The 25,732-nt window shown below is 33.9% G+C and overlaps 3 protein-coding genes and 1 pseudogene across 3 annotated transcripts in view; 3 read left to right on the forward strand and 1 right to left on the reverse strand.

Moving 5' to 3' along the window:
* The window catches only part of LOC117783870 (potassium voltage-gated channel subfamily H member 8), a 61,686-nt gene that overhangs the window by 24,111 nt on the left and 11,843 nt on the right, over positions 1 to 25,732 (reverse strand). The window contains exons 2-5 of the mRNA XM_034621427.1: positions 7,694 to 7,825; positions 4,763 to 4,873; positions 4,486 to 4,605; positions 2,017 to 2,154 (exon numbers count right to left, since the gene is read on the reverse strand). Of these exons, the coding sequence (XP_034477318.1) occupies positions 2,017 to 2,154; positions 4,486 to 4,605; positions 4,763 to 4,873; positions 7,694 to 7,769 (445 nt within the window). The 5' untranslated portion in view covers positions 7,770 to 7,825. The remainder of the gene's footprint in view (positions 1 to 2,016; positions 2,155 to 4,485; positions 4,606 to 4,762; positions 4,874 to 7,693; positions 7,826 to 25,732) is intronic.
* LOC117782968 lies at positions 12,593 to 13,972 on the forward strand (annotated as a pseudogene).
* Positions 14,320 to 14,805, forward strand: LOC117782970. The gene is made up of 2 exons (XM_034620089.1): positions 14,320 to 14,700; positions 14,797 to 14,805. Exons 1-2 carry the CDS (start codon positions 14,320 to 14,322, stop codon positions 14,803 to 14,805), a joined length of 390 nt encoding a protein of 129 aa, XP_034475980.1.
* LOC117783872 (phenoloxidase 2) lies at positions 19,554 to 22,765 on the forward strand. The gene is made up of 5 exons (XM_034621429.1): positions 19,554 to 19,926; positions 20,009 to 20,639; positions 21,385 to 22,018; positions 22,081 to 22,333; positions 22,414 to 22,765. The coding sequence occupies exons 1-5, from the start codon at positions 19,574 to 19,576 to the stop codon at positions 22,607 to 22,609; spliced, it is 2,067 nt and encodes a 688-aa protein (XP_034477320.1). The 5' UTR covers positions 19,554 to 19,573; the 3' UTR covers positions 22,610 to 22,765.

Consider the following 25,732-nt stretch of genomic DNA (forward strand, 5'->3'; position numbering starts at 1 on the left):
ATATAACTGCAAATGAAACCTGCTCAAAATGCCAGAGTGCAGGCAACCAGCTTAACAATAACCTCGTCTCCCTTCACGAAAATTCAACTTGACTCTGTCCTCTGACTAATCCGCATTAGTTGAATGCACTGTGACCTACGCGAATAAATTCACTTTATTCTCATGGAATAAAAGCAGAAAAAAAAGCAAAACAATTCTCTTGAAATTCTCTCTTCTAAGCAGTTGTCTCCCAGTACATCAATATTTAAGCATACGATTACTCTTCTTTTGTTCTCCAAGTCGACAAACCCATGGGGAATCCTGCAGACAACAGTTGTGCTAACTTATTCACTGAATAAAGTTGTGAGCATATTTAATGCATAATCCAATGGACTAAGCATACGTAAGTATTATACTATTCAAGAGAGCAATTTAGTAACTAAAACTTGTTTTGCTAATTTGTACTGTATAATTACTGCAAGTTTAGCATAACAAATTGATTTCAATTTACTTTGAATTTGATTTAATATGACATTAAAATGGCAACATAATTGACCAACTAATTGCAATTAAATTCAATGAGTATTATTGATGTAAATTCAAACTGCGAGTCGAGTTTTAAATCTAAATGTAAAAGCCAACAAAAATAAATACAATTAAAGGCCAACTAATTATAAAATTGATATTCCGCAAGAATTAAAATTAAATAATGTGTAATATTTCAAGTGAAAATAATATAGTCATACAAATAGAACTCGAATTTTAATTCAAAAAAAATTTATTTAATTAAAATTTAAGCTAACTTTAAGTCAAATAGAACAACCTGTAAAAAATATATTTAAAACCACTAGCACGCTCAAAATTTGTCAGAATTCCGGTTTGTGGTAACATAAATTTTGCTTTGATATCGCTCCGTAAAATACGCACTGTCAAACCTCAAAAGCAAAAGCTGACAAAACTGAAATGTGAAATGGAAGCTAAAACATTCAAAAAAAAAAACTCATTTGGCTTTTTTGTTAAAATATTCACTTTTCAAATGTAACAAAATTGCGTCAAAATTCAAAAAAAAAAAATACTGTTAGCTAACAAACCTTGAACAGGTTTACCCAAATGTCAAACCAAGAAAACGCGCAACAAATTCACGAAAAAGTAAAGTTGACAACGTGACAATCCACAAAAAACAAAATACAGAAAAGAAAGAGAGAAGAATCTTTAATTTTCCGAGTAACGAAGTATAATGCACTTGTAGAACATTTCAACGGTAACTAAATAAATAACTGGAAAAGTTGCTCGAAATACAAAACAAAATTATAGCTACTGATTATATGATTGATATTGGTATTTATAGTATTATTATTATTATCATTAGTAATTGCTTCTCTGATAAGAATAAAAAAGAATAAGCCAATAAGAAATACCTCATATATTTTTATATTTTTATTATAATTATCATTAGTAATAGCTTCTCTGAAAAAAATAAAAAAATATAAAATTGTCTCTTTCAAATGTCCTGACAAAAGTTATGGAAACCTCAAAAATTATATAATATATAATAAAATTATTAAAGAAAAACTCATGCTTGACAGACAGACAGAGAAAATGAATATATATGTATGTACTTATAGGTACTATAAACACATACAAAGCTTACAATATTTTACTTTAACCGACGCTGTCGGTTAACCATTATAAATCCAATATTTTCACCTCAGCTTTTACAGAAATTATATGCTTTATTAATTAATGGATTATTTAAGGCATTTTTATTTGGGCTTGTGGTGTGTGAGTGTTTGTGGACGGGTGTAAGAGTTATTATTATTGTGCTATGTGTACAGTTTATCAAGAGTTCACTGTGCATTATTGTGGTTGTGACAATTGGAAATTGTTGCTTGTAACTTTGTGCGCGAGAAATGCATAAATTAATGAGAATTTCCTTTTTAATGCTGAATTGTCTGACAGGTTGCCATGGCCAGGCCATATGCAATTTATGGCTTACCCTTTTGTTTTGTATCACACTTTTGCTTTTCGTCTACTTACCGCTATCACATTCCTCGTTCACATTCATCTCGAGCATCTTGGTGTGTGTGATGTCCTTGTGCGAGGCCAAAAACAACACCACATCGCGCTTCTCATTTTTAATGGGCACGATATCAAACAGACACCAAAAAGGAGCACCTGGCAAAGGGATAAGAAAAGAAAAGGTTTACATAACAATGGAGAACAGATGTGGCAATCATTTAAGTGAGCATAGAGGACATTTGCGCTTTTGTATGTGTTAAAATTAACACTCGAATTTATAGCTGTTATCCAAAAATTCTATGACTTGAAAGATAACTGAGAATAGTTTAGTTAGCTTGAATTAAGCAGGTTAAGCTATGTACAATTATTAAAAACCAAGGCAAATGAATATGCATAATAAAAATAATATAAAGAATATATAATACACTTCAATTAAAAAAGTATGGTGCTAATATTTTATTTATTAAAAATAACTTTAATAAAAAAAAACATTAAATGAAATAAAACGTATTTTTAGCTATTTTAAGAATTTTTTGTGTTCAATAAAACGTACAAAATTAAGATTTTTGCGTCAAAGCGTTTTCATCGTTTTTTCTTTGAGTATAATCGTTTAAAAAAAGACCGAGCTGTTTCTTTTAGTCTTTTACAATCATTTGAAACTGATTTCTCTTTGACACATATCGATTCTGAATTGCGGCTGCATAATTGCGGCATTTACAGCCAGAATGTCAAAAGCAGCATCAGTTGATATTGAAATTGAAATTGCTTTGAAGGCATTGAAAACCATCGACATTTACCATTGACATTGATGTGGTATTCTCGTGCCACTGGCTGTTAATTGGCTTCCTAATGGTATGCAAAAAATGATTGCACATCAACTCAATTAGAGTAGAATTATGGAGACGGCATTTTAATTATCTCGACGAGTTTAACCGGAGGCTGTTGAGGACATTAACCAATGCATAATTAATAATACTCGTAATCCAGAGCCTGATTATGGCTCTGTTAAAAGTTTGAAATGCAGTGCTAATTAGAAAACTTATAGTCAAGTTAATGGCCAAAAACCAAGAGAGTTATAATACCCATCAGCCCGAGGTGGTTTTATTCTGCTGCTGATTAATCGTGACCTCATTAAACAACAGCAAAGAAACACGCGAATCGGACGTGCAGAAATGCTAGCAGTAAATTTATTGTTTTGTGGTCGCCTCACGCACACACACACACACGCACAACAAGTGCTGTGTGTGTGAGTGTGTGTAGGTGATCTGTTGAGCTCCTGTGAGACAGCCGATGGAAAACTAGTTCAAGGCGAACGCTTGCCTGAATCTCCCAGCTCAATAAAATGCCGAGCCAGCTCATGCGAGCAACAAGATGAGGAAAAGCGTCCTCTATCTTAAATTAAAAGTCAATACGAAGAATGGTTAAAGCTACTCCAGACTGCCAAAGGCTTCCTCTCACTCAATTTCCCTCACTTTCTGTCTGTTTCTGTTTCGCTCAGCCCGAGGTTTACCAACAAACAAAAAGTTTTTGTGCAACCACCGCACGTGTTTCTGTGCCACAATTGACTTACAGCTTTTCACTTATTATTTTGCCAACTGTTGCCGTTGTTGTTATTGTGCTCGCAATTGTGATAATCCTTTACAGCTGCCTTCGAAAACAACTAACAAGTTTCTCTCATGTGGTGAACCACAGCAACCACTCTAACTAAACTCCAAAGACTCTGGTAAAAATCTAGAAGAGCTAAAAATCTTTAAAAAGGTCTTTAAAATGTGCAATACTTAAAAAAAAAAAAAAAAAACTTTAAGCTCGACTGAGTTTAAAAGGTATTAAAAAGAAAACTTCAAAAGAGCTATTGAGTTTTTAAAAATATACATTTATCGGCTAAAAAACTCGTTTCAGGACTTTATTTATTTTTAAGCGAAAAGCGCAGCGGTAAAATATTAATTCTTTATTAATTTTAAATATCGAAACCTAATAATAAAAAAAGAACAACTTCATGAATTATAAGATTTAGTTAATTTTATCTGTAAATAAATAATTTTAATTTTCTAGCACAAGTATAGTAAATTTTATCTGGTATACTAAATTGTTGCTGCTCAAACACTTTTGTGTTACTGTTACAATGTGATCCGATTTCAATTCTTTCTCTTTTGTGAATTAAAAATATTTATGTGTTGACTCTGTTCTATTTTGAAATTGCTTATTGGACTTTCAGCTCATTTTTTGCCACTTATGAATGTGGTCAGACTTCTGTTGTTTTTAGCTGAACTTTGTTTGTCTAGCTGTTGTTGCCACTAAGCCAACTTTGCGTTTAATTTCCTCCTTGTTAAGCACAAATTATCTCAATGCTCAAATGAAGTTTGAGCTGAAAATTTTTTAATTAAAAATGAAAACAATTTGCTACACAATTTCTCGCAAGACTTTTCGCTTATATTTCTTAGACACAAATTTGCGTTTCTGAATGTGAAATGGGAGATGTTAGCTTACCTTCCTTTTTGTAGAAAATAACTTCCAGCTTTAGTTCCATCTTATTCAAGAGACTTTTCTCAATTTGCTGTTTGTGCTCGTCCTTTGTATCCGGCCCGTAAAGGAAATGACATGAGCAGCCTGTGCGTGTCGTTGTTGTTGTTGTAGTTGTTGTTGTTGTTGTGTTCGTTCATTTTGGCAAACAATTGAATAAAATGTTGTACAAATACATTCAAATGAGTATTGAAGTGTTGAGCCTGTCTGTCTCGTCGTCGGTCGAACTGTCCCATTGTCTTACCCTTTTGCATAATTTGCGCGCGTGAATATCCTGTCAAATCCACGAACCCATCCGAGCAATAAACAATTGGATTGCCATTTGCCTGCGCATTGCCGAGCACAAAGTTCGAGTCTGTAAAGAGCGAAATTTGGGAATGAGAAACACTTTTAATTTAGGCCCGAAATTCACTACAATTGTTCAATTTTCCTGTTTACAGTGACTGCAAAATGTTTACAGGCCTCCTGTTGTTTCAGTTACTCCTTGTCTTTGAACACAAAAATACCAATTTGTGTATATAAAAAAAATGCTTTATTTGCTTAGCTCACTGACCTTTAAATATTACCTATTATATTATTTTATTTTTCTTATTCTAGTTTTTGCTTGTCCCTTGGCATGAGTTTGTTAAATTTTAGCAAACAAACAAAATTTTAATTAAATTTTTCAGTCAATACTCTTTGTCTCAGAGCTGAGAATAAAAATGAAATTTAATGAAATGAAATGAAATTCTTTGCTATTTTTTGTGACTCCTGTGAGAGATGCCCTCGCCATCAAAAATGAAACAAAAAATTCTACAAAAAACACAACAAAAGGATTCATTCTGTGCTGAAAAAGCATTGCATAAAAAAACCGGTACATGAAAAACATTTCATGGTTTTTCAACAACTAAGACTGTAAAAAGCAGTAAAGTTCAACTTGGGAGATGCAGATAATGGAAAATAGAAAGCAACAGATTGATTTTTTGTGCTATGTAAATGAGACAGATAATTTAAAAAGACATTTTTCTGTAAATTAGGCCAAGGTTAAATCGGCTGTACAATCTTAATCGAAAGCTTGTTTAAGTCGTGGGAAACATAGCAGAAATACCAAGAATTTGTTACTAATGATTTTGAAGCGCACTTTAATGAGCTGATAATTATTTAAGACATTTAAATTAATAGATAATTTATGGCCAGGGGCTAGAAACTAATGCGAGTAAATAACATTGAGTATAGCTCACAAATCCTCAAACTGAGGGCTCTGCTCCTTTTTGTTTCCATCGAATGCCATAAATAATGCGAGAGCACACAATTTGTAGTCGTAAATGGCAGCGATGAATAGAACTGAGTATAATTCTGAGTAGTTATGATTACCAATATAAATGTGAGTGTATCTTTGAATAGCACAAGTTTCTATTTACAGTTGTAGGCTTTGTGTTTTGCTTCTATGTATGCAATAATGGATTATACGAGAATAGAAGCGACAACAGATGATAACATCAATTGAAGCACATCCATCTGATGAGCATAAAATCAAATGCAAAAGCAGGATAGAGAAAAGCCGAGAGATTGTGGGATTGGGGAAAGCGAACACGAGAAGTTTGTTAGCAATTTAAGTGCTCGTTTATGTAATATTTGATGCCATTAAAAAGTTAACTGACCCAAAAGCCAAGTTTTGATCCCAACTGCCGCCAACGCACACAGCATATTAAATACTTGACTGCACAGCATGTTCAGCTCTAACTGAACAAACTGCTGAGTTGTCAACAAAAAATGTACTTATATATATTTCATACATTTATAAATTACTTGTCCCACAACAATCATACGCCATGTGGAACCGGCAGACAAATCACTTGCAGGCAATGTTGAAAATTATTGCCCCCTCGGCTGCTCATTTCGTATATTGTGTGGATATTTTTATTATTTATGTCTCGTAAAATTTTGTCAGCGAAAAAAAAATAAATTACAGTTGAAAAGACAATCATAAACAATAAATTATTGCTTTGCAAGTTGTTACACAATTATTTAGCTAATTATCAAATGCATTTTGTTAGCAAAAAAGGTTGACTTTTAAATTAGACACAAAAGACAATGCTTTTGACAAATGGAAAGTATTTGAATTCCTTTCCTTTCTTGTGTTCTGAGTAGCATCAAAAGAGCTAAAGACAACAACACGTAGTTTTAAGTTTTTTCTCCTTTTGTGCCAAAGGGATGTTTACCAAAGAGACATACGCATTGTCCTTGTTTCTATGCTTGTTTTTGTCCCATTCTTTGTTCTACATTTAACCATTGTGCACCAATTTTCCCGTGCTTTGTTTGCGAGAAAACTGTAAGACTCTCTGTGCTCTTTAATCTGTGATATTTTTTATGACCCGCCCAAAAGCTGCATGGGATTATGCATATATGCCATAATGTCAGGCTCAATAAAATTCGCATAAATAAAACATTCGCTAAGAATAAACATCGTTTAGCTTTCAATTTATGATACCCTGTAAGCTTACCCTGTTCACTTCATATGAGAAAGGCCTTAAAAAAAAACTAAATTCCTTTTAATTAAATTCAATTTAATGTATCTGTGTAAATTTTCAATTCTTGAGGAAAGAGAATTTTATATTTTATATCGAAATTTAACAAATTAAATTTTTTTTCCATTACTGTCATTTTTTTGAATTCTCTTCCTTGGCAAATCTTGGTTTATAATTTGTTTCATTATTTTTCTTCTAATTTCATTCTGCATTAAAATTAAAAACTTAAATTTTATTTCTATTATTGTCCATTTTTCCAATACTTTCCCTTAAAGTTTTACCATAAACTTAAAAATTGCATAACTTTGCCAAATCTTAACCGATTTTCTTGCGGAATGTCAATTTTTTCATTATTTAGCCTCAATTTTAATTCCACATCAAAATCTAAAAATAATTAATTTTTTTCTATCACTGTTAATTTTCTTCATACTTTCTCCTTAACGCTTTTTTAAAGCAAAGTGTTTTTAACTCGATGTATTATGTGCTGATTTGCTGAAAACTTGAATCAAATATATACACTCTATAAAGTTACTGATATAATCTATAATCTATGTATAATTAATAAACATAACTGTAAGTCTTCATCATATTAGACACTTTTCCAAAGGGAAAGCCCTTTTTTTCCTATCGTGTTATTTAAGTGCTTTTTGTTTCGCTTTTTAACTTACGCGTGCCATCGAATCGTGTGGCAATTGTGTCCAGGAATGTGTTTTGGGGCGCTAACAGCCCCTTGCGGGCTGGCATAGGAATGGTTGCGGCCTTTTGCGCCTACAGAAGCGCTGCTCCGGGCTAGACGAAAACTGCAAAGACAGAGACAGAGACAAAGATACAAAATGACAAATGACATGTACTTAATTAAATGAGGAAGTTAATTTGTTGTTTATCATTTGTCGTACATTTCACAATTGCACAATGGATTTATTTGATTGCATCCGTATTATGTTCTCGGTGTTAAGCAACATCGACTCGCTTGCTTATCAAATAAATATGCCCCAGGGCACTCACAACATTCAATTAATTTGGTTTTCCCAGCACCAAAACACGACGACTTTGGCATTCAACCAGTACTGCACAACAATAGGGGAACAATACAAAGTTGGGGTATTTCCAAACTAAAGATCAAACGACAGTTTAAAGTTAATATGCTAGTCAGTAATTTGAACTAGTTGAAAAAAACAACGAGTAGCATTAACAAGAAGTAACGAGTAAGTGCAATGAGTAATTTCTACAATAAAGAAAAGTAGGAAACAAAAAATAGCAAATTAGTATAATAATAAAATAAATATGGACTGAATCAGTACTAAGAATATAACCAAGATACTAACATAAGGTATCGAGTTACAACAAATAAAGAGAATAGCGAAAAAAAAACACCTTTAGCATCAACGCAAAGTAGTATATAAAAGAAGTAAGAAGTAATAATAACGAGTAATTGAAAGGCAATAAAATGAAAGAAGTCGAATAATAACATTATAAGAGCTTTAAGTAACGAGTAACAGTAGCGAGAACTCCAGCGAATGTTAACTAGATTAATCAGCGAGACTGTTTAAGCGAATGAGAGTAAAGAACATTATTTAAAATGTGAAATTACCTATAATACCTGAATTCAACACTTTACATTATCTTTATTAAAAAAGTGCGAGTATCGAAAGCAACAATTGAAAGCATGATCAGTTCAATTAGCACTGACTTCGCTATAACACAATAAGCCAACAAGTTGCAACGTCAATGTATGATACATAAATTTTTGCTGACGTTTTTAATAATATTTTTTAACACCCACAGCGAGGAGTAACAGTAACAGCAATAACCACTCAGGTGCCGGCAACATGTAAATTGTGATGTCAGAGGAAGAGCAACAATAACCGAGCAACAATAACCGAGCAACCACAACCACAACCGCAACACTGACAGCTGTTGCTTCTGAAAGCATCGTTTATTTTTATTATTTTTTTGATTTTTATTAAAGGAAAAATGACTAAATGGTGTTAAAATCGAAAAGCGATAAAAAGGCAACAGAGCGAGTGACGTTTTTGCTCAATGTATCGATGCTTATCACTACACTTATCAGTTATGAGCCAATGACATTAGTTGAAATGGAGAAAAAGAGTAATTCAGTTTATTCAAATTCAAGACTTTTATAATACATTAAGCTGAAATCATACTTTGTTAATTTATTAAGGATTAATCGACTTTGCCATATTATTGGATCATATTGGATCAATTATAATTATTGTATACCCCAGAAGTAATTATAATTCTTATTCTCATTTCAGTTCATAATTTAATTTAATATTAATTTTAATTGTTAATTCTTAATATATTTTGTAGTCTTTTTTCATTATCTAAATATTTTTTTCCTTTATTGCCGACTACTTTTAGTGGAGTATTAATAAATAAATAAAAAAATCAATACATTTTTGAAAACTTCTAAAAAATACTTATCGTCTTCGCTGTAAAAAACTAAATCTTCTGCAAGTATCAAGTGTCAAAGTTGAACTGCCACATGCAACAAGTATTATTGGGTTACAGCCTGAACTACCGAAAGATTTCTCCACATGCGCATTTTGGCCATATTCAGGCAAACGATAAGCACATTTGTGCCATGTGTTTGGCACTGATAACGAACGTGAATAAAGCCTACCGTAATTGCCTGGCCAGATAGGCACCGCACGTGGCGCAGTCAGGTGTAAATTATGCACATAAACTTGCAACATTTGGTTAGACAGCAAATGCAATTTTAATTAATATGCCAAACTCAAATTGCAACATAACTCTTTATTACCTTTCCCCCCACCTGCACAACAAATAATTAACGATATATTCAACCACAGAATTTTCATTTCCAACATGTCCGCAATTTAGGGGCGTATAGAGGACGGAAGAGAAATGGTCAGAATTTCGGTAATGGGCTACCGCAAGCATATGCTTGTTTGAATCTGGTTAACCCAGAGACACACACACCCACACACACACACACATGTTTGGGTACACTAACTGCCAGCAAGGCTGCTGCCTGTCTGTGTGTGGTTGTGTCTGTGCAGTTTCCGTTTCCGCTTTATTTCACATGATTAGGCTGATGATATGAGCACTCTCTCCGGCATGTGCTACTCATGTCTGCTTTTCCTGAACAACTTGAAGAGGATGCTCTCTGTGTATGTGCTGAGTGCCTCTTGCATTCTTTTCGTTGGCCAAAACGGATAAGTCAGTTGCAGCAAACCCACTAAAAAAAAATGGGATATATTTTCCATTTAAAAATTGAAAAATCACTGAAATCGAATCAACTGATAAAACAAAAATATGAAATCGATGTTACTGTTATTCTCAGCTCGAATATCTGCGCTGTTTGTTAACCAAACATTGTGAAATTTAAAAAGTTTTCATAGGGAAACACATTTTAGAGCACAACTTTAATTACAGTCGAACTTGCCATAAGCAATAATGCAGTAAATCATTATATTTAATTTTCAATTTATAATAATAAAAATAGTTAGAGAAAAAATTTGGAAACTTTAAAAATGGCTACTATATACTCGAAGTAATTTCTAAGTAAACTGAAAAAACTATGATTAAAAAGATGTAATTGCTATACAGAAAATATAATTGTGGCAAAGCTATATTTAAGTCTGTTTTAATCAAATTTTGTCTTTCTATACCAGCAACTACTTTTATTTATATTTAAAATGTAATATCTCTAGTTTTTCCCAAATTCAATTGGTACATTTTAAATTAATTCTATTAAGTTAAAACCAACTGCTTCGGTTTAAAAACAATCATTTCAAGTGAAAAGCTGAGAGAGTAATTCAATTCCCTAGCAGTTATTTACATGCAACTTGATGCTGTAGCTATTGGAGCACCTGTAGATACATTTAACAACGCATGTGCTTTTCTCTGAAGTCAAGCAATTGAATAAAGTTAAAACGAATTGCATAAATAAATATGCACTCATGCCGAGCCAGGGGTAAAGGTGTAGGGACGCGGAACCTGCATTCATAAAAAAAATTCACTTTCAGTTCAGGGTTGTCCGGCAAATGGGAACCTTAAATGCCTTGTAGCAATGGCAACGCGGCTGGCATTTTTAATTCAAATATATATATAGTTATATATGTATTTCTTATATGTGCGAATGTGTGTAGCTGGCAACTGGGCATGTGGCACGTGCAACATAAAAAGCAGCACGGAAAAACGATAATACATTTGGCTGAAACTTCACACATTTGACTGAGCGCAGCAAAAAAAAAAAATACGATGATTTGGAAATTTCTCCGAAAACTTAATACACTTACATAATAAAATTAAATATAAAAGCTCAAGCTATTAAAAAACCGAACTGAGCCAAAAATAATAATAATAATAAGGCAAAGATGCACAAAATTTATTCAAATTAGCGAGATATTTTAATATTTTAAATATAGAGAAGATTAATTTTAATTTATTTAATTTATTCTTTCATTTCCTTTAAACTTTACAAGTTGTAAGCAATAAGTTAACTACCCTTTTGTAAGCGTATTAAACGCGTAACATGAAACTAAATTGGCTTGGTCTTTTATTTATTTTATTACACTTTGCCGCATACCACATGCCACTTGCATAGTTGCTCTCACTGATTTTTACCTCCATGCAGATGCCTGCGGGGGTAGAAACAAGAATTCGTCCTTTTTTTGCTGATTCCTCGAAGCTGCGCTGTCTGAAGCCCTTTACGACCTTATTACTATTAAAAAGAAGCGCAGAAAACTAAACTCGAGACAAGGGGAGCATAGTTTGCATATTGACCAGAACTACGAATGCTAACGGATGTTTTTTGTTGGCCAACAAAGTGCAGCCATTAGCCATTGATATGGGTTAGCTTGAACAACGTTAAAATCTCTGAACATTCACCATGTTTACTGAATGAAACAGCTTAAACTGCAACCGCTGCTTATTAAACTTACTTTCAAAAGTTGTACTAATTTACCGGATATACCTTTAATTAGCTCGTTGTTGGTGGGAAGTAAAATGAGCAAAAGCAAAACGATAAAAATGAATATTTATGTAGTTCAACAAGTCAATAAAATAAAGCATTTAATTTTGTATGAAAATATCTAAATATATAAAATAATTTGCACCATTAACATTGATTATATTGTCTGCTCATTAAATAATTCATTGTGATTAACATTTTGGCTCTGTTAACTTAATAATGCACGTAAATCATTACGAATATTGCTTGAATTATGAATTTATATTTAAACTCAATAATTGTTGAATATTTGCAAAGCAATAAATGGATAAATATATATGTTTAAATATTTTATACACACTTCCTCACTTTTGCTTATTTTTGATAATCAAATAAATCAACATTTGTTATAATAGGTACATTAAAATGTAATTAACCTATGTCATTAATATTCTATTAAAAAAATTGTTATTGTTATACTTTTTTCTGCAGCTAAAAACAGTAATTAGCATACACGCTCTCATTAGTCAAGCCTAAATGAAGCTTTTTATTCAGATTATAAAAAATCAACAGCTTTTTTAATACAATTGTTTTCCATGGCTTGATGAGTTTAGTGAAAATCATTGAAATGCATGAAAAGTGCTTGATAGTTTTAATTTATAATATATTTTGTTATTTATTGCTCTTCTATCAGGTTGCGGGCAAGGTGCGTATACGTAATGTAGTTTTCCTTTGTGCATTTATACAAATTTTCGGATGTTTTCAGAATGATTTTGAGCTGCAGTTCGAGAACTTTAGCTGCCACAGCAGTGAGGCAGCTGGAAACTCTTTGAAAGGTTCCACTGCGGTCTCAACAAGAATTTAAAGAGGCGCACTTTACACATGGAATTCACTTTGCTCGACGCATTGAAGGAGTTCTGAATTTCAGATTGGCATTGTACTGCCACGTCGACCAGTTGACTTTGCTGCTCAATTTGACCATAGACGGCTGTCAGTTTCTGGCAAATAAAACCCGTGCCTTTAATGCGGCTGGCAAGGGAAATTCTCGATCGTTACAGCAATTTTCCACGGCAATGTCCTTTCAGCGGGGCAAGGCATACTACATTCGTGCCTTTCGACTCGACCTGAGCCTGATTCCCGCTTTGACCATGGAAACATCGATGCAACTGCAATTCGCATATCAGCGCAATCAGTTGTCAATGTTGCAAGGTCACATTGTGGCAAGTGTGCAGCGCACAAACAATGCCAAAAAGAAAAATGTTGAAATCAATTGAAAAGTGAACAAATTATTATGAAATCATTATCTTAGATTAATTTCTTTGTAAGTTTAACTTTTTTATTTTGTAATTTTAAAGGTTATATGAAAATCATTAGATGGAAAACAATTTAGAAAATAAAATACTGATTTCCGAAATCCTCACATTAAAATATGTGTATCATTAAATTAATTACGTTAACTCGATAAGATTATCGATTATCGATTTACCGGATATACCTTTAATTAGCTCGTTGTTGGTGGGAAGTAAAATGAGCAAAAGCAAAACGATAAAAATGAATATTTATGTAGTTCAACAAGTCAATAAAATAAAGCATTTAATTTTGTATGAAAATATCTAAATATATAAAATAATTTGCACCATTAACATTGATTATATTGTCTGCTCATTAAATAATTCATTGTGATTAACATTTTGGCTCTGTTAACTTAATAATGCACGTAAATCATTACGAATATTGCTTGAATTATGAATTTATATTTAAACTCAATAATTGTTGAATATTTGCAAAGCAATAAATGGATAAATATATATGTTTAAATATTTTATACACACTTCCTCACTTTTGCTTATTTTTGATAATCAAATAAATCAACATTTGTTATAATAGGTACATTAAAATGTAATTAACCTATGTCATTAATATTCTATTAAAAAAATTGTTATTGTTATACTTTTTTCTGCAGCTAAAAACAGTAATTAGCATACACGCTCTCATTAGTCAAGCCTAAATGAAGCTTTTTATTCAGATTATAAAAAATCAACAGCTTTTTTAATACAATTGTTTTCCATGGCTTGATGAGTTTAGTGAAAATCATTGAAATGCATGAAAAGTGCTTGATAGTTTTAATTTATAATATATTTTGTTATTTATTGCTCTTCTATCAGGTTGCGGGCAAGGTGCGTATACGTAATGTAGTTTTCCCTTTGTGCATTTATACAAATTTTCGGATGTTTTCAGAATGATTTTGAGCTGCAGTTCGAGAACTTTAGCTGCCACAGCAGTGAGGCAGCTGGAAACTCTTTTGAAAGGTTCCACTGCGGTCTCAACAAGAATTTAAAGAGGCGCACTTTACACATGGAATTCACTTTGCTCGACGCATTGAAGGAGTTCGAATTTCAGATTGGCATTGTACTGCCACGTCGACCAGTTGACTTTTTGCTGCTCAATTTGACCATAGACGGCTGTCAGTTTCTGGCAAATAAAAACCAAGTGCCTTTAATGCGGCTGGCAAGGGAAATTCTCGATCGTTACAGCAATTTTCCACGGCAATGTCCCTTTCAGCGGGGCAAGGCATACTACATTCGTGCCTTTCGACTCGACCTGAGCCTGATTCCCGCTTTGACCATGGAAACATCGATGCAACTGCAATTCGCATATCAGCGCAATCAGTTGTCAATGTTGCAAGGTCACATTGTGGCAAGTGTGCAGCGCACAAACAATGCCAAAAAGAAAAATGTTGAAATCAATTGAAAAGTGAACAAATTATTATGAAATCATTATCTTAGATTAATTTCTTTGTAAGTTTAACTTTTTTATTTTGTAATTTTAAAGGTTATATGAAAATCATTAGATGGAAAACAATTTAGAAAATAAAATACTGATTTCCGAAATCCTCACATTAAAATATGTGTATCATTAAATTAATTACGTTAACTCGATAAGATTATCGATAATTAATTTAATGATACACATATTTTTCTCTGACTATTATTTACATAATTAGAAACTGCTTAACAATACTGAAATATATTAGAGAATTGTAAGTAGAACGACTGACAGTTGATTGATTGAATAAATAGACTTATCGCTCTAGCTGTTTCTTAACTATACACCTCTGAATATCACTTATAGCTCTTTGGCTCTATTTTCAAAAAGGGATCGACTAATAAATACCCATTGTTGAAGTATTTGCAATATTTAAATGCATTTTTTATGCATTTTATATTGTTATATTCTTGTTTTCAGTTTGCAGTCATGCTCTTTTAGACCCCTTTAACCTATTTAACAATTCATCGGCTGTTTTCATATAATTCTTAAATTTCTCTAACTGCCTTTAACAGTTTTGAGCATACGCCCTTTCCACACACCTGCAAGTAATTACAGGGTATATAAAATATTAAAATATAAGCTGACAGTTGACAGTCGAGTCGAGTAGCAGCTGGCTGTGAAGTTAATACTGCAGAAAATGAGCCAACTGTCTGGCTGTGACAGCGCCAATAGAAGCAAGCACCTGTTGTAGCTGCCACTCTTACACACTCTCTCTCTCTTTCTGTCTCCCTCTATCTCTGTCTCGCTCACTCACTCTATCTCTCACTGTATGTCTCACTCTGTGGTAATTTGTTCCAGGTCATTCAACAAATGTTGTTCAATTACCTTTACTCACACACACACATACACACATTGTTGCAGCCGCTAACTGGCTAACTGAGGCATTGTCTGTGTGTCTGTTGCCACATGCCACATGGCAGCAACAGTTGCCAGCATTCGACATTTGACAGTCGTGCAACGACAATTGGTAACTGCCATCAGGCAACAGGCAACGGGCAACGGGCAACTAATAACGTTTTCACTCACTGCCACACGTACTCGTAGGTTGCTTGCAACAATGTTGATGCCACACACAGTATGCCAAATGATTTGTTACTCTTACCATTTGTGCACTTCCTGTCACAAATGAGGAAACACACAATGGAAGAAATTTCCAATAAAGCAGAGATCAAAATGTAAAGAAAAGAGAATTTACAATATAATTATTGTGCTTTTAATTAAAGTTAAATTTTAAGAATAATTAAAAATGAATATTAAAGAAGCGACAGATGTAAAAAAAATAAAATAATTTTTTAAATATGCTTAAGCAAAGTTTGACTTGAGTTAGTATAATATAATAATATAATAATTTATATGATATTTTTTAATATGTAAGTAGTTGCTTTATATCAATCAAATTTCCCACTGTAAACTGTGGCAACGAAGAACTGTCTCTCATGTGAATGTATTTTAATTACACATTAGAGATTTGCTTCTGTCTGTGTGCGAGTGTGTGCGAGTGTGTATCTGTGTGTGGCACTTTCCCCTGTGACCGCTCATTACAAGCAACATTGTTAAAGTTAGTTGTCAGTTTAGTCAGTTGTAGATAGTTAACAGTTTAGTCAGTTAGTCCGTTGTTGCTACAACAACCTTTGCTGTCAGCAACGATTTAACATCAGTTTGCAGCTAGTTTTGTGACCTGCCACTCAAAATACAAAAACATTGCCCCAAAACAAAAATGAACCCTTTAAAGACATCTAAGTGAACTTGTTTTTGATTGCTTTGTGGTTCTGTCGGCTGCTGTCAAGCCAATTTATGAAACTTTATAGCCTTACTTTATTAGCCCTATGATTATTTCATTAAATCCATTAAGCAAAGCAATTGCCTATTTGAAAGTGTTTGCTTAATTCCCAAAACGGTTATTACGCTTTTGTATGTGTATTTGTAATGCTCTATGTAGTGCTTACCACTGACTAAGTAGTTCTGTTTATCAGAATATATATAATATTAATTATTTACATATTCTTTATAGTGTATATCAATAAATTAAGCAATTGTTGTAAGCCTTTTAAGCAATTTGTTAAAGAATTTAATAAATTCAGAGTATTAAAAAATTATTTTAGCATCATTTTTCAAAACATAGTTTTATCAATAAAATTTAAATATTAATAAGGCAAAAACTAAAAAAAGTTTATATTATTTCGAATGATCTGAATTATATTATTAAAATGTGCTATTAATAAATTAAGAAGCGTTTTGTACTTCTACCAAAACTAAATAAAGTCAAATAACATATTTTTATCGATAATATCTGAATATTATTAAGATAAAATTAACAAATTTTCTATTATTTTCAATAATCTGCTCTAAAAAACCGTTTTGTACTTCTCCTAAGACTTAACATAGACAAATCCCTTAAAACTAAATGAAGCTGCTTATTAACATTAGATATGAACCTTCTCAATTAGCACAATCTCTCCATGGCCACTTAAACGAATAAATACTAATAAAAATGGTTTTTAAAATTAGAAAATGAACAAGTTAATTAGACTCAATGGCAGACATAACAGTAAAGACAAATAAAACAGACAATTGCAAGAGTATTGCCGCTTCATTAGAGCCAACTTGCAACATTTACTTGTGTTGCATATTAAAATTTAACACTGTTAACCTGTTGAAGTTGCCCCCGGAACTAGCTTAAAAAGTCTGAATTATAAATGGGCTTCTATTTAGCTTTCTGCCGTTGTTATTTCAAGCGAGCGCACAAAATATTGATAAGCCTTGTCCGCAAATTTTTGTGGTTAGACCACACCCCCCCTCTTTGCCATTCCGCCCCTGAACTGGGCTTAACTGGGGCGCATAATTATGGCAACCCTTTGCCGATGATCTTATGAGTTGCCCATGTGAAGCGGGCCAACTTTTGTCTTTATCAACCTGCCACAAAAGTTTGAACGTTCTTAAGACTTTAAAACTTTTTCGTGTGCACCAGAAAACATCATAAAAACTTCAGCTGCAACTTTTAACAAGAAGAGAGAAGTAGGGTAAAGAGTGAGTTAAAGTGGGAACGAGATTGAGTAGCATTTATTTAACATTTTAAATTACAATCTGTTGCGGTTTTAACAAATATTTATATAATTAATTAATGGTAGTTGTAACAAAGTCAGCAGCTTATAGATATTATATTTGAAAAATTACTGTTGCTGACAGATAAGAGCAAGGCCAGGCAACAATAACAACAACAAAAATGTCTAAAGTTCAATATGAAAAGTCGTTTTCATATTTTATGAAAATTCATCTTTTGAATTGCCCCTAAAACTTGCTGGGAATTCAGTCGAGTCTCTGCATAATCTGCCACAAGATTCTGCCACTTGTTGTTGTCGACTTTGTTGCTGCTGTTGTTGTTGTTGTTGTTGTTGTTGCTGTCAATTTCACAGATTAATGCGCCTTGGCCACAGTCTGCAGCACTTACATTTATTATTGACAATGGCCAAAGTTTTTGGCTCTTTGGTCACGAAGCGGCACAAAATTAATTTACACCAAAAATGTTTTAATCGTCAACTTCCAGAGAACGACTTTCACTTTCTCATGCCCTCAACATACTATATACAAACATAACTATATGAATTTCGAGAAATATGCACATATTCTACAAATGTTCATAGTTATGAACTGTTTAAAATACTCATAAGTTGGCCAATTTATTTACTAGCCAGCGGCTTTTTTTTTCCCGTTGCCTTTGAGTACAGCAAAAAGCAATAACAAAAGCCAACTTAGCATAATATTTATACCCGTTTTTTACATTATAATCCTGCTCGGTTTTTTCCTTAGGGCTATTCATAAATTTCAGACACATTTATCCCTTATTAAAATGGGTTAGTTGAGCTGGGCATAAAAATTTTCTCATAAAAATGCTGAAATTTAAAGAATTTTTGCTTCAGAAGACAAAAGTTGAAGCAGTTGTAAAGTTTAAAAGTTTCTCAAATAAGTAAATTTGAAAAAAAAAAGTTTTAGTTCAGGCTGTTAAAATTTTAAAGTAAAGTAATAAAATATATAATGTATTATAGATTATATGAAGCTTTAAAACTCAACTCTACAGTTAAAATACTTTCCCAATTTAGTAAAAAATTAAGCTTAAAAACTTAAATGCTTTTTATATCATAGATAGAAAGCGATACAATCTTTACATTTTACACATTTTTTGGCTTCAAGTTATTCATTATATCAATTTAGTTACTTTAACCACACAAAAAACTACATTTAAAAAAAATAATTCTTAAAAAAATATAAGACAGGCCTTTCAAAAATATAAAAAAAAATAAAAATATCAAAATTAAATGATTGTAACAAGAATTCCAAAAGTGCCTTATCACACTGTGGCATTGTGGTAACATGTGAGAAAACATTTGCGTCTGGCTGCCTAATGCGATAAGCGTGTTGCAAGTACAGACAACTATACATTTTTATGCATATATGTATGTGTGTGTATTTTTATCAGAGTTAAAAACCGAACATATGTACGTTGTTGCTATGCAAAACTAAAAACTGACTTTTGTGGTTTTTGCCTAAACGTAAAAATATTTATACAAGAAATACTAAATAATGTTTATGGGAATCTTTTGCTGGATTGATAAGCTAAAAAGTTGCCAAAACCACAGTCATGTCTTTTATGATTATGTTGAGAGTTGAAGACCTATAAATAAGCCACCAACTGGTTGAGTTTTTCACAGTGCGCCGACACAGCTCCTGAAGAGTAGAACAACTTTACAGAGTATCCGAAGAGAACTTTCGTAAATAATTCAACATGAATACCGATTTGAAAGCCTTGGAATTGTTGTTCCAACGTCCTTTGGAGCCAGTGTTCACCACCCGTGATCAGGGCAAGACCGTGTTCGATCTTCCCGAGAGTTTCTATACCGATGAGTATAGCAACAACACCGTGGAGGTTGGCAATCGATTCTCCCAGAATGTCGATACAAGGATTCCACTGCGGGAGCTGTCCAAAAAGCCAAATCTGGACTTTACCAAGAAGCTGGGCAAGAAGGCTCAGTTCTCACTGTTCAACTCCCTGCACAGGGAGATCGCCAGCCAGCTGATCCAATTGTATATGGATGCACCCAATTTGCAGCAATTCGTTTCACTGTGTGCCTACACCAAGTGAGTGCATGAGTACCCATTCATTCTTATACGCATTTATTCATTTATTCATTTTTTTTTCTATTTATATTTTTCTTTCAAGGGATCGCCTCAATCCGGTGCTCTTCCAATATAGCTATGCCGTGGCCATTGCCCATCGTCCGGACACGCGTACTGTGCCCATTCCGAACATCTCGCAGGTCTTTCCGGGCAACTTTGTTGAGCCGTCCGTGTTCCAGGATGCTCGCCAGCAGGCTAACGTGATTGAGAAGAGCGGCAATCGTGCTCCTCTGGAGATTCCCGTGAACTACACGGCCTCCGATCGTGAGGATGAACAGCGTTTGGCCTATTTCCGTGAGGATATTGGTGTCAATAGCCATCATTGGCATTGGCATTTGGTCTATCCGGCTAGTGGACCTCGCGAGGTGGTCAACAAGGATCGTCGTGGCGAACTCTTCTACTACATGCATCATCAGATTCTCGCACGCTACAATGTCGAGCGTTTCTGCAATAATCTGAAGCGTGTGCTGCCCCTCAACAATTTGCGTGATGCCGTTCCCGAGGGATATTTCCCCAAGATCCTGTCCAGTGTCAACAATCGCACGTACCCGGCACGTGTCTCCAATCAGCTGCTCCGCGATGTGGATCGTCCCGATGGCTCCATTGAGATCTCCGAAGTCGAGCGCTGGCGCGATCGTGTCCTTGCCGCCATCGATCAGGGATTCGTTGAAAATGTATGTATACAGATCGTTGGATCAATATCAAATACCTTATAATTACTCTCAGTTTCCAATATCTATTGAAATTCTTTATTTGAAAATTCTATTCATATTCTTATTCCACATTAGTATTCCAATTCTTATTCCAATTTCTGATTCGAGTTTCAAATTCTTATTGCTATTTTTATTATAAACCCAACAATATTTAAGTTCCTAGAACAATTTAATTTCCGAGATTTTACCAATTTAAAATATTCCTATTTCCATATATATTCAAAAATTGATAATATTCCTATTTCCATATATATTCAAAAATTGATGCTATTTGTTTTCATATTGCAATTAATATTACTATAAAATGATTTCTTAAATTTTAATTTCTTTGCTTTTTCATAATATTTTTCCTACTCCAATTCTCTTTCTTATATTTGTCGATTTCCCATTAATATTCAAATTATTTTTCTAATTTTTTTTTTAAAATTTTGAATATACCTATTTCGAATCATATTCATATATTTTCTCTATTCCCATTAATTTTCCTATTCCAAATTTTACTATTTTTGACTTTTCCGATTTCAATTCCTAATAATATTCCTATTAAAATATAGTTTTCTATATTTTCTGCAATTCATATTAAAATTATAATTACGACTCCTATTTCTATTAATAAGTATTCCTTTATTAATTCGAACTTCTATTCCCATTTTAATACCCTTTACTATGTCCATTCCTATTCTATAATATTTCTAATCCTTTTCAGACTGAAGGCAAACGCATTCCCCTGGACGATAAGACTGGCATTGATACCCTGGGCAACCTGATTGAGGCAGCTCCAGCTCTCTCTGTGAACAGTCAGTTCTACGGCAACTTGCATAACCAGGGACACAACATCATCTCGTTTGCCCACGATCCCGATGCACGGCACTTGGAGGACTTTGGCGTTATGGGGGATGTGACGACGGCAATGCGTGATCCGATCTTCTACAGATGGCACGGCTTCATCGATAGCGTCTTCAACAAGCACAAGTCCTTGTTGCCGCCCTACAACAACAACGAGCTGAACTTCAATGGTGTTAATGTGACCTATGTGGAGGCCAAGTTGGGAGCACCCGGAGCACGTCCCAATACACTGTTGACCTATTGGCAAAAGTCGTCTGCCAATTTGGCAGCTGGCCTGGACTTTGGACCTGTGCAGGATGATGATATTGCTGCATCGTTTAGACATTTGCAGAATGCACCCTGGACCTATACCTTCAATGTGACAAATGCGGGAGCCAAACGCACTGGAACCTGCCGCGTCTTCATCTGTCCCAAGACCGATGAGCGCAACCAGCCACTGCGATTGGAGGAACAACGTCTGATGGCCATTGAAATGGACAAGTTTACGGTTGAGTGTAAGTAGTTGTCAAGTTGTTGATTAGCTTTTACTGATGATGATGGGGAATATGTATTTCAGTGATGCCAGGTGAGAACACTGTGCGTCGTCAGTCGACAGACTCCTCGGTGGCAATTCCCTTCGAGCGATCCTTCCGCGCCGTTGGTGCCAACTATCAACCCACGGCAGCTGACGAATTGGCACGTTTCCGTTTCTGCGGCTGCGGTTGGCCACAGCATCTGCTTCTGCCCAAGGGCAAACCCGAGGGCATGGTATTTGATTTGTTTGTCATGATTTCGGACTACAGCAACGACTCGGTGCAGCAGCTAACAAAGTGAGTGCCAACTGGTAGATGTGATGGTGATGCTTGCAAATTATTAATCGAAAATGTGTTCTTCTTCTTTTGCTATGCAGCACACCAAATGACGCCTGCAGCACGGCATATTCATTCTGTGGTCTCAAGGACAAACTGTATCCCGATAGACGCACCATGGGATTCCCATTCGACAGGCGTCTGCCCAACGATAATCTCAATGATTTGGTTGGCGCCTTCAGCAACATGGCTAAAACTGATTTGATGATCAAGTTCAATGATAAGACTGTCGGCTAAACGAACTGCAAAACCAACTGAGAATCACAACTATTGACCCAACGCACAACCCAAAACTTATACACATATCTATATACTTAGAATTATGCTTATACTTTTCATATAATTTTTGCATTAATAAAAACCGTAGCTTCTTGTTACAATTTGCTCGACAAATATTTGCCTTGCATTATTTAATATTATTTAGACCAATGTGATTTCTTGGTTAGCCACACAAACACACACACACTCACACACACACACACACACTCACAAAGCGTCTGCTGCCGTTTATTTGCGCCATACAAACACGCCCACTAAGTTGTGGGCGGTAGCAGGCCAGGCTAATCCTATTAGACTTCAAAGCCGTTTGCTCAACAAACTTTGGCCCATGTCCAGACTTGCCTTTCTCTCCCTCCCTCTCTCTTCCCCTTCTCTCTCTCTCCCTCTCCCTGCGTTCTGACCATGTTCTTGGCCATGTTCTGGCCGGAACAAGCAGCCGCTTTTCTGTATTACACTTTCTGGCTAAACCGCACTGCACGTGTTGCGCTTATTAATTTTCTTCTTATATTTTCTTTTCCAGGTTTCACCATTTTGCCGCATGGCCGTGCCACAATTAATGCTGCATGCTTCAAGGCGTCAAAGTTTTAACATTGAAACAAGTAAAACTTCGAGTAGCTTTCTTCGTATCAAGCTAAGCAGCAGCTGTTGATTATAATCCAACAAATTGATCTTTAATCGATTTATATATTGCTTTTGTTTAACTTTTTATTAAAGTCACAGCAAAAAATACTATTAATAGCATTTGCTTTAGGAAACAGCGTTGTTTATAAGAAAATGTCGGTAAGGAAAATTAATAACAAATGGCTTATGGTCGAAAAAAATCAAATTTTTTAAGTAAGGAAAATTTAAATGCAGAATCAATCTAGAGGCCAAATTATGACCAAAATGACATTCCGCGTGAAAATCGGTTGAGTTTTGATGAAGTTATGAGAGATCAAAGTTTTTGATAATATGTCAAGGGGTTGGTATTCAAATTATGGATGATGGACGGCTTATAGTTGAAAAAAATAAAATTTTCTAAGTAAGGAAAATTTAAATGCAGAATAAATCTAGAGGCCAAATCATGACCAAAATGACATTCCGCGTGAAAATCAGTTGAGTTTTGATGAAGTTATGAGAGATCAAAGTTTTTGATAAAATGTCAAGGGGTTGGTATTCAAATTATGGATGATGGACGGCTTATAGTTGAAAAAAATAAAATTTTCTAAGTAAGAAAAATTTAAATGCAGAATCAATCTAGAGGCCAAATCATGACCAAAATGACATTCCGCGTGAAAATCGGTTGAGTTTTGATGAAGTTATGAGAGATCAAAATTTTTGATAAAATGTCAAGGGGTTGGTATTCAAATTATGAATGATCGACGGCTTATAGTCGAAAAAAATCAAATTTTTTAAGTAAGGAAAATTTAAATGCAGAATAAATCTAGAGGCCAAATCATGGCCTAAATGACATTCCGAGTGAAAATCGGTTAAGTTTTGATGAAGTTATGAGAGATCAAAATTTTTGATAAAATGTCAAGTGGTTGGTATTCAAATTATGGATAATGGACGGCTTATGGTCGAAAAAAATCAAATTTTTAAGTAAGAACAATTTAAATGCAGAATAAATCTAGAGGCCAAATCATGATCAAAATGACATTCCGCGTGAAAATCGGTAGAGTTTTGATGAAGTTATGAGAGATCAAAGTTTTTGATAATATGTCAAGGGGTTAGTATTCAAATTATGGATAATGGACGGCTTATGGTCGAAAAAAATCAAATTTTTTAAGTAAGGAAAATTTAAATGCAGAATAAATCTAGAGGCCAAATCATGACCAAAATGACATTCCGCGTGAAAATCAGTTGAGTTTTGATGAAGTTATGAGAGATCAAAGTTTTTGATAAAATGTCAAGGGGTTGGTATTCAAATTATGGATGATGGACGGCTTATGGTCGAAAAAAATCAAATTTTTTAAGTAAGGAAAATTTAAATGCAGAATAAATCTAGAGGCCAAATCATGACCAAAATGACATTCCGCGTGAAAATCGGTTGAGTTTTGATGATGTTATGAGAGATCAAAGTTTTTGATAAAATGTCAAGGGGTTGGTATTCAAATTATGGATGATAGACGGATAAGCTCAATTGCCGGCATTCAACCATATCTGGTACATTTATGTTTGCACAAATTCATAATTTGTAATTATTCAATTGTAATAAGCTACTTAGGTTGTGGCAATATCTTCACTATAAGATTGTTATTTAAAAGAAACTTAAGCTGCATATTGAATTCCCGCTAATTACACATTAAAAACTTGACAAAGCATCTTATTTTGAACAGTAACTACAAGTCCAGCACATCTCAAATTAAATAACAACAAAAACAAGAAACTCCCTTATTTTAAGCTACACTTCTTCCCCTCTAAAATGCGCACTTTAGAATTTATCTATGTAGACAAGAAACATGTAGAAATAGACTACCAACAAGTAAAAATGTAAAAAAGTTAAAAAACATAAATTGTTGAAAAATGCGTGAGAGCATTGAAAAATACTTTAATTTATTTTGTAGCCCAAGGCCAATTTTTGGGAAGATGGAGAACGGTTCATAACTTTGTTGGCTTTACGTGTACAAGGACTACGTGGTCCTTTGAGTTTCCATGTGTTCACGTATTTGTTATTATTATTTTTTCTTCTTTTCTATTTTTTTTTTTTCTTAGCTATTTGTGTTGGGCATTAATGTGGCTTATGCAGAGTTGTTTCTGTTTGATTTGATTTCATTTTATTTTGCCTTACTTTGGTTTTGTTTACGATGCAAATGCAAAAATATTTGCCAAAGTTAAGGCCAAGGCTTTGTCGTAGTGGCATCATAAGTAGGGTTCTCAGGCCCAATACCCAAATAACCAAATATCCTTACGAGTACTTCCCAAAAAGATAGTGAATACATTCATATCTGTGAGATAATTTGCATTTTAATGTTGTTTACTGCTTGGGTAAGCAACATTTATAATGTTTACTCACATATTTAATGGTAATTAACTGCAAATTTTAGTTGCTGCCTCGGCAAACAATCCAAAATATTATTTCAATTTCTGCATGTGTATAAA

The sequence above is a fragment of the Drosophila innubila genome, assembly GCF_004354385.1.
Source record: "Drosophila innubila isolate TH190305 chromosome 2R unlocalized genomic scaffold, UK_Dinn_1.0 1_C_2R, whole genome shotgun sequence".
NCBI classification, from domain to species: domain Eukaryota; kingdom Metazoa; phylum Arthropoda; class Insecta; order Diptera; family Drosophilidae; genus Drosophila; species Drosophila innubila.